This window comes from Cebus imitator, unplaced genomic scaffold (assembly GCF_001604975.1).
Source record: "Cebus imitator isolate Cc_AM_T3 unplaced genomic scaffold, Cebus_imitator-1.0 Scaffold338, whole genome shotgun sequence".
NCBI classification, from domain to species: domain Eukaryota; kingdom Metazoa; phylum Chordata; class Mammalia; order Primates; family Cebidae; genus Cebus; species Cebus imitator.
This window is the reverse complement of record NW_016107653.1, coordinates 1,654,393-1,663,324: the sequence shown is the minus strand read 5'-3', so window position 1 is coordinate 1,663,324 and position 8,932 is coordinate 1,654,393. Positions and strand designations below refer to the sequence as shown.

General features: G+C 63.4%; 1 protein-coding gene across 3 annotated transcripts; it reads right to left on the bottom strand.

Moving 5' to 3' along the window:
- Nucleotides 1–407: 407 nt before the first annotated feature.
- Nucleotides 408–8,625, bottom strand: PLD4 (phospholipase D family member 4). 3 transcript variants are annotated; one of them, XM_017505407.2, is made up of 11 exons: nt 8,452–8,625; nt 6,310–6,399; nt 5,681–5,874; nt 4,584–4,767; nt 4,096–4,216; nt 3,435–3,562; nt 2,589–2,789; nt 1,653–1,792; nt 1,367–1,532; nt 1,188–1,284; nt 408–848 (listed from the first exon to the last, which is right to left on the bottom strand). In XM_017505407.2, exons 1-11 carry the CDS (start codon nt 8,476–8,478, stop codon nt 649–651), a joined length of 1,548 nt encoding a protein of 515 aa, XP_017360896.1. In that variant the 5' UTR covers nt 8,479–8,625; the 3' UTR covers nt 408–648. The 3 variants fall into 3 exon arrangements, with proteins under 3 accessions (XP_017360896.1, XP_017360897.1, XP_017360898.1); XM_017505408.2 differs by having other exon boundaries at nt 5,681–5,868; XM_017505409.2 differs by lacking the exon at nt 6,310–6,399.
- Nucleotides 8,626–8,932: the final 307 nt, after the last annotated feature.

The following is an 8,932-nucleotide window of genomic DNA, read 5'->3' as shown; positions in this document are numbered from 1 at the left end:
GGTCCCCTTCCGGTCTCCCCATCCCCTCAGCCCCCTCTGCTCCCGCGTCGCACCGTCCGGCGCGGTAGAAGCCGCCCCCGGTAGGTCGGTAGGTGAGCGGCGCTGCGCCTCGGCCTGCGTTTACTCAGCGGGCGTCCGAGGTGTGTGTCCCGCGGCTCTAGCTCCCCCTCGCAGCCGCTGGGCGGGAATTTCGGTTCCGGAGCGCGGCCGCCCGGCGCGGGGTGGGAGGAGGAGGGTTCGCGCCTCCGGCCCTGTCCGGTCCCCGCCCCGACCCGGGTTCTCGCCGACCCGGGACTGGCAGAGGCCTGCCACGGCGGACGCGCCAGGCGGCTTCGCAGGGGCGGGCACGTGGAGCCGGGCCCTTGGCAAGAGGACGAAGGGCTGCCCGCGCTGGACTCACACAGAGGCACCGGGAAGCACGAGTGTATTTTAGGCCTGGCCTGTGGGCCGGAGTCCGAGCGGCCTCCTGGAGCGCTCCCTGGAGGAGGCGGGGCTTAGCGGGGCCCTGGGAAATCAGAGAGCGGGCACGTGGTTTGCGGCGCCCGAGCGGTCGCAGGCGGCTCCAGGCGCAGTGCGCACCCCGGGCCGCCTGCAGGAGGAAGCGGCTGAGGTCGAGGCCCGGGTCGCGAAGAGAAAAAGGGGCCCGCCTCAGCCCCGCCAGACGCAGTCCTGGCCCGGAGCCAGTCCGTCCAGGCCGACGGCGTAGCGGGAGCTCCAGTCTCGCTCAAAGAGCAGCCGCAGCTGCTCCTGCACCGCGGGCCGCGCCGGCCGCGCGCCGGGGCTCTGGGTGACCACCAGGCCCACCCCCGCCGTGCTGCTGAAGTAGTCCTCCGACCAGTTGGAGGTGCCTGCGGGGAGACGGAGGAGACGCTGGGGCGCCGGCCCCCGGGTCCCTCCGCTGCCCTCGGACTCCAGCCCGGGAAGCCCCTCGCTTAGGTGCGGGCGGGACCGCTGGTCGCGGTGGAACGCCACCCTCACCGCTCAGGGACAGGCTTCCTGACTCTGTTCTGGGGCGCTACGGGGCCAGGTGGCAGGCGGGTGGCCTGGTCCCCGGAACTGCACTGGAGACCCTCCCCCTTCAGCAGCAGCCCCCCTGTTTGAGGCGTCCACGCCGGCCACAAAGCCAGTCCTCCCTCGGCTGTTCCTGGCCACCCTGGGGCCCGCCCGCCGTGACCGCTCGTGTTCACCTATGTAGGCTGCCTTCTCCGTGACCATGAACTTGCTGTGGTTCACCCTGCTGAATGGGATGTTGGAGTGATTCCCCACGGGCACGATGAAGACTTTCTTAGGGGAGCAGAGGCAGCGCATTAGGCAAGGCAGGAGGAGGGCCCTGCCTTCCCCCCGCCGGCCGGGAGCTCGCCCTCACCACATCCACAGAGACGTTGGTTGCGGGGTCGCTGAGCGCCTGCAGGGAGCGCAGGTAGGGGAACATGGTGGGGTCCGTGTTGAGCCCGCAGCTGACCAGCAGGCGCACTCGCACGCCCTTAGCGAAGGCCGCTGCGCGCAGCGCGTTGTCCAGCACTGGCCAGTACCTGGGGCAGGGAGGGGCGGAGTGCTCCCTATAAGCCCTGGGCCCAGGTCCCAACAGGAGGGGACGTGCCCGGGAGCTGCCAGTCAGCAGAACAGGCCGTGCACCTCCCACCCAGACCTACTTGCGGGGGTGGCTGAAGCGTGTGGTGGGGAAATACTCCATCACTGAGGCGTAGATGAACTCCTGGGCGCTCCCCATCACTGACAGCAGCGCCTCCAGGTCCGGAGTGCGGCCCCGGGGACAGAGCACCGGCGGTGATGCCTGTGACGGGAGAGGGGTCCGTGAGGGCTCTGCCAGCCTCGCCCATTCTGGACTTGTGACCCCACCATGCACCACCCAAGATGCCCCATGTGGTGGTGGAGGGAGGAGGCCCGGGTGCCTGGAAACGTGAGGAAATAAGGGGTCAGCTCAACAGGGGCCCTGGGGACTGGCCCTGAGGCCTGGCGGGGAGAGGGGAAGCAGCTGGCCCACCCTGGGCTCCAGGCTGGACTGACCTCCCAGAAACAGTTCCCAGCCACAAGGAAACTTCTCCACTCCCTTCAGGGTGCCACCCCCCCATCTAGGGAAGCTTCCCTTGTTCTGATGCAGTCTCTGCTGCAGACTAGTTCCTGTGCTGGCTGGAGGGCTGCCCACCCCCACCCCTGTAGGCTGATGAAGGAGGATCTGCCCACCCCTCACTCTTCCCTTCCTTCTCTGCGGAGCAAGTGGGGTTCTCCTCCCTCTCCAGTGCCCAGCTAAGCCCCTTGGTGCTGCTTAGCAGTCTGGAGACTCCCAGGGCCCCAGGACTTCCCACCACCTCCCAGGCAGCCTGTGTTCCAGGGATGGTGCTGCCTGGCCGTCCTCCTGGAGCTAAGCCTGCCTCCAGGCACAGCCCAGAGCCTGCTGATACCAGCCTGCTGCTCACCCCAGGGCCACAGCCCCACCCACTGTGCTGGCTGCCTGAAGACCCAGCTGATGCTGCTGGTGTCTGCAGGGCCAGCCCAGTGGGTTCCCTGTGGGTCTGGCCAGTCGGGGGAGAACAGGGGGTTCTGATGGGCTTCTTCTCAATCTGCCTTACTGAGAAGTAGGCAGTGGTGGGCACCCCATCAAAGAGGCCCCGGAAGGGCTGGAAACGGTTGATGTCAGATGAGAAGTTCTGAGGCCAGGTTTTGGGGAGGACAGCCTTAGGTCCCCCCAGCACCCAGTAGGTCTGGAAGGTCTTCTCCAGGTCTTGGGCCAGGTGGCTGCAGTTATAGATGACAGCGCCAAGCTCCTTCACCTGCAGGGACCAAAGTCAGGTGCTATGGGAGAAAAGCCCCTCTGTGGGACCTCCACTCCCCTCTACCCAGGCCAGGGATGCTGGGGGTGGTGCAGCTCCTGCCCGACTGGTCCCCACTTGTGGGAAGCATTGTCTGTAGGAATCTGTAATAGAGTGGCTGGTGGAAGAGTGCCCAGTGGGGCCCTGTGTTTTTGAATATTGTGTTCCAATGATCAAAGCAATACATGTTTATTACAAAAAAAAAAAAAAAATAGAAAATGCATCAAGGCGCAAAGAGGAAAATAAAATCATTCTTAATCCCACCGTCAAGTGATACCCATTGCTGCCTTGGCCACGACCATTCTTTGATATCTTTCATGCATTGCTTTTCCTAAAAAGGCTTGTATTTTGTAATCTGCATGTTTCCCTGGATAATGTGACTTAAGCATCTTTCCGTGTCATTAAATGTCACTCCACAGCATGAGTTCATTGGCTGTGTAGAATTCCACCACTTATTAGACCCATATGCGACTGTTTCTACCATGGTGCCGTGAACAGGACTACATGACTTTCTCCAGATACGCTGAGATGTCAGGCCAAGTCCCCAGGAGTGCAGGAGGGGAAGAGCTCCAGGCGGGCCTCCTGTGTTAGGGCCCTGGCACTTACCTGTGTCAGGGACCGCCAGTCCATGTTGGCACTGCCCATGTATATGTGGCGTCCATCCACAACCCAGAATTTGGAATGCAAAACGCCCCTGGTGAGCCTCCCCATGGGCACGTGTCGTACCTGGGCACCTGGTGGAGAGTTCAGGCAATGGGATGAACTTGGTCTTGCTAAGTATCAGCTTCATGGTGAACCTGATCCCAAGCTCTTGACAGTGTGGTGGACTCAGATGTCCTTGCAACAGTCCTACTAAGCTGCTGCTATTGTCATCCCCATTTTACAGGTGAGGACACTGAGGGATAGACAGTCCCAGGACCCCTCCAGAGCCTGCCTTTATAGCGACTGCCCATGGCCTCTCACTCCCCAGCCAGAGCTCCCAGCCTGAGCCTCACCCACAGGTCAGAGCTGCTGGGCTCAGCATGGCCTCGAGGCCACCCATGCTCTGCCCTGTGGGAAATGACACTTTTGGGTTCTTGGAGCCAGCCCTGTGCCCAGGTGAAGCTGACTCAAAGGACCTCAGAACCCTGGGTCCTGCCCTCCTGGGGTGTCCTGTCCCCAGGACACCATTCTCACCCCATGCCCCTTTTCCTTGTCCCATGGTGCCAGCCAGACAGCCTATGCCTGACGCCAGGGCAGCGAGGCCAAGCATGGTGCAGGCACCCACCTTGGGAGGCCAGGACCTGCAGGTCGGTGGAATTCCTGGCCAGTGTTGGGCTGCTGGTGGCCACAGCCAGGGAAATGTTCCTGCCCAGCAGCTGCTGCAGCTTCTGCAGAAGGGCCTCTCCCTGCAAGGCCAGGCCAGCCATGAGAGCTGACCTTAGGCTGCCCTCTGCTCCACACCCCCACTAGGACCCATGCCCTCCTCAGGAGGTCCACCTCTGACTGCCCACAGCTCAAGGTCAGGTCAAGTGTCTGGATGACCCTTGGTTGTGAGCCAAACTGCGCCCAGGCACAGTCTGAGTGCTCAGTCCCCAGAGGCCGAGCTCCTCAACGCTCCTGCCCTGAGAGCCCCCAAAGGAGTGGCCTAACCCCTACTCCATGCTAGACCCTACCACTGTGCCGAGCCCCAGGCCTGAGACCCCTGCACAGATGGGCAGCCTGACTTGCTGTGTTTCCAGCACCAGGTTGTGGGGGGGCCAGGGCGAGGCTCACCAGCTGGGAAGATGAGTCGTTGACCCCGATGTCGGGCCCTGTGAGGGACCAGTAGTACGAGGCCACGTGGACACTCTCCTGGGCAGTGTCCAGCAGCTGCAGCCAGGCCTGGCCCAGAGGCTGGGCAAAGGGGCTGCCAGCTGCAGATGGCAGGTCCTGGGGGATGCTTTCCACAAGGACAAGCCTGTGAAGAGAGCCGCACTGGGCTCAGTATGGGTGCAGGAGCCCCCAGCCCACCTCACATCACCTGCCCCATCTGGCTGCCAACCCAGGCGACTGCTGCTCAGGTGACCCCTGGGCTGAGCCCAGACTAAGTGTGCAGGGGGTGGGTCGAAAGTGTAGGCAGCAAAACAGACTGGGTAGGATGGGCCTGAGCCAGCATGCTGCTGGGATGGGAACACCCGGGGGGAAGTTGGCAAGGAGCCTGAGAGGGGGCTGCCTGGCCCAGAGCAGGCTAGATTGGGGGTCCTGGCCCCACCCAAACCTGAGGCGCTGCCCTCGAGGAGCAGCTGCTCCTGAAGTGGGTGGAGTAAGCAGAGCCACAGAGCCCGGGGTCTGGGGTGGCCTCCTGGTGTGGGCGGAGTAAGCAGAGCCACAGAGCCCGGGGTCTGGGGTGGCCTCCTGGTGTGGAAGCCCTTGGTGGTGACCGGAGCTGGCCTGGAAGGGAAGGCTGGGCCGGAGGACGTGCAGGATGGCCCAACAGGTGCCACCAGGGCAGACCTGGGACTCCAACCCCAACCACAGGGAAAGAAGAGTGGGAGAGAAGGCTGAGGGGCAGGAGGGACAGTGACACTACCCTCAGGGGTGGCAGGACTGGGGCTGAGCCTCAGCACAAGCAGTGTTCTCCAGCCTGTCAGAGCCCCAGTGCCAGCTTCTGTTCGCTGCAAAAAGCACCCTACGCCTGCCCTGTCCCCAGCCCCCACTCCAGCTCACACTGTGGGGGCCCTTCCTGGTGACCTGCACCTTCCTAAAGGAGCTGGCAGAGGGCTATCCCACGCTTATCCCATGGGCAGACGCAAGAGCAGAACAGGCAGCAGCCTCAAACTGAGACCCGCCCATCCACCCACCCCACCGCAGGCCTCCATGGGCTCACTTACCTGCAGGAGTCCCTCTGCTGCCCGGTGTCTGCTTCCAGGGGCTCCCAAGCTGGGCTGGAACCATGCCCCCAGGACCCGGGCATGTCCTTGGGGTGCACCTGGCCCCAGGTGGGAGGAAGGGCCACTTGCCACAGGAGGTAGGTGAGAGTCATGGACCCTAGCCACAGCACAGCCAGTGCTCCCAGGACCTGCAACTGGAGGGGGCAGCACCCGCAGGCTCACCAGGATGGGTGGGGGCTTGACCTCTGGCTGGGCCATCATGGCCCCTCCAGTGCTGAGACAGAGACCATCTTGACTTCCCTGGAGCTGGGCTGCCGCTGGCGTGGGACTGGGGTGGACAAGGGACAGGGGAGGGTGATACAGAGAAAAGCCCCAGCCCAGGGTGGTGGCGGGGGTCAGGGGGCCTGCAGCCCACTCTGCAATGCTGTGGCTGGGGGTCACTGTCTGTCCTCAGCAACCCCAGCAGGGGATAGAGGGAGGCTTGTCTTGCCCACTAGTCAGGGCACGTCTGTTCCCCTCCTTGAGGGTGGAGGCTCCCTCAAGGCTGCTGTGTCCTCTCCACTCTGGCTCAGAGCTCTGGAAAGGCCATTGATCCCAGCCACCTCCTCCCTGGGGCCCCCCAGTCCTACCATGCCAGCTTCTCTGTCCCATGGGCGGTGGGGCGGCGTGGCGCATGGCCACGTGGGGGCCACTGCTGCTCTCTGAAGAGGTTTCAGCGTCTGCACAGGGCAGCCTGGCATCACCAGCAGCTCCAGCCCCACCCAGAACTGCCCTTCAGTGCCTGGGCAGCTGGGCACTGGGGACACCCCTGCACCGATACCCACACAAGCCCCTAAAAACCCCACTCCTGCCCAAGGTCACACCCTGGATGTTGGGGGGATGCTTTCCACAAGGACAAGCTGCGTGAGTGCAGGAACCTGCAGCTGGCCTCACATCACCTGCCCTGTACCCCTGGTCAGGCCAGAGGGACTGCTGCCCCCAGGGATGAGCCCAGGCTGAGCATGCGGGGTGGGTGGGCGTCTGTGCCCGGCTGCACGCCCTGGCTTTCCGTGTCTCTCCTCTCAAGATCTCCCGCTCAGTGGGTATTTGGGTTTCAACCACAACTGAAACTGAGTCTGAAAGTGCCATTTCTGCTTTTGTCACTTGGTCCCCTCATTGCTGGCCTATAAATAACTGCTTCCCTCCTGGGCTGGGCTCCTGTCTTGGCCCCACGGCAGCCCCTCCTGGGAGCCACAGGGCAGAGGGGACAGCTGGGCAGCACCCCGGCTGGAGAGGCTAGGAGTGGAGAGGGCATAGATGGCGGCTGAGTAGGACCCCGGCACTGCTGGGGGACGGGGTGTCCTCTGCTGTAGGGACTCACTTTGTCTCCTCAAAGTGGTCACCCCACAAGGAGCTGGGAGCCAGGCCGTCACGGCCCCATGGGATGTGGGCTCTCACCCCCACTCCCACCGCCACCCCCAGAGCAAGCAGCCAGGCTATCTCAGGTGCCAGAGGTGCCCTCCCTGGGTGCAGGGAGGGGCCTGTGCCCAGCATGGTCCTCTGGCTGGCCAGCATCTGACTGAGACACCCATCAGGGCAGGAGCTGGCTGGCCCCTGGCCAGGATGGGGAGGTCTCTGAGGTTTGGGGCCTGGGCCTGGGCAGCACTGAGTGTCTGTGTCTGTAGCCAGGCTGGCACTGGGACCCAGGGGCTCTGTGGGTCTGGCCATTCACGGCGGAGCAGCCGGCTCAGCCTCCAGGTCTCTGGGGTTTGTCTGGGCTGTCCTCCCATGGGTCAGGGCTGAGGCCTTCAAGACCCTGGCCTGCCTCAGCATAGGGTGGGGAAGGCTGGGCCTGGGCTGTCTTCCCTGGAGACCAAGCATTACTGGGGGTTGGGGGTAGGCGTGTAAACCATGTGTGGGGACAGGGGACTCAGGCGAAGTCACTGTGGTCCAACTCCTCCCACACTGGGGAGTCCCTGCAGAGGTGGGTTGGAGCCACCCCCACCCCAGAGCTGAACTCTGGGAGATGCTCCCACCCACCCTGCAGAAGGGACCTCACGGTGCCCACTGTGTCCCCACTGTCCCTGGGGATTCAGAGCCCAGTATCAGGCCTTTGCTCCTCACCCCCCCCACCCCACCAACTCTCAGGGGAGGAAACATGAAATCCTGGGCTGTGGCTGGGCAGCAAGGTGCTGGGGCTGTTGTTGGAGAGCTCCTCCCCACCCTCCCTGCACTCACCAGAGAGGGCCCTTGCTCCCCAAATGCTCCAGGCAGATGGGCAGCCCGGAGCACTGAAGCCCCGCCTCTTGCAGTCCCCATCTTGGACTTGGAGCCTGTCTAAGGCCCCTCCTGGGACCACAGACCTGACAGTGCCTCACCACCTCCTCCTGCAATGGAACCTGGGAGACCGGCCAGCTGGGTTGGCTCGGGCTGAGAGACCCCTGGGGGATAGGACTCTAACCCCCTAGTCCCATGGTAGATACGTGAGACCCTACAGACATCAGAGATCACGGCTGAAGGTGCCAGGTTTCCTGCTCTCCAGAGCACTAGGCATGGCTGCCAGTCCCAAGCTGAGGTGGAGGAGGGCCCAGCTGTCACCTGGCTGGAGAGCCAGGGCCCTGGTTATCCCAGCTGCATGGACTGGGGAAAGAGCCAGTCATCTACAGGACCAGCTGGGAGTTGTATGACTCTCTGGACCTGGGGTTGCTGGGAGGCTGAGGCCATAGAGGCGGACAGCAGCTCCTTCCCCAGGCCTGGCACTTCTCGGCTGCCCTGGCCTCGTTGGCACATACCTCTGGGGGTCCTGCCTTGGTGTCCATCCTGGCTCCAGCCGCAGACTGCAGGCCCCGAGCTGACGGGGCAGGCTCAATGTCTCCTGCACTCCACGCCCGCCTCCTCTGCTCTGCAGCTTGCTGCTACCCTTCCAGCTACTTCCTCTTTGTTCTGAGAGGTCTCCTCTCATCCGAGACAGAAACAGATGTCTGAAGCTGGGTGGGGGGGCGGGGGCTAGAGGGCAGGGCTGGGAACCTTTACCTCCAGGAAAAATCTACAACCCACTCCCTTGAGGTGGAGGCCCTCCAGTCACAGGCTATGCATCAGAGTCAAGCTCAGCTGCAGGCCACAGAGACCTAAGGAACGGTGGCTTAAGCACGGCCGTTCATTTCTCTGGAACACTAAGCAGGTCCAGGGGCTGGCAGGCGAGAGGTGGCATTGTTCCCCTGCCATTGGGAGCCAGGTCCCTCTAGCTCTCAGATCCCAGTCCCTAGGATCCCT

Excerpts from the sequence above, each read along its gene's own strand:
- PLD4 (XM_017505407.2), bottom strand. The coding sequence starts at position 8,478 with ATGGACACCAAGGCAGGACCCCCAGAG. Across the intron at positions 3,563-4,095 it reads GCAGGTCCTGGCCTCCCAAG|GTGCCCAGGTACGACACGTG; the intron begins GTGGGTGCCTGC and ends ACTCTCCACCAG. Across the intron at positions 849-1,187 it reads GGAGAAGGCAGCCTACATAG|GCACCTCCAACTGGTCGGAG; the intron begins GTGAACACGAGC and ends GTCTCCCCGCAG.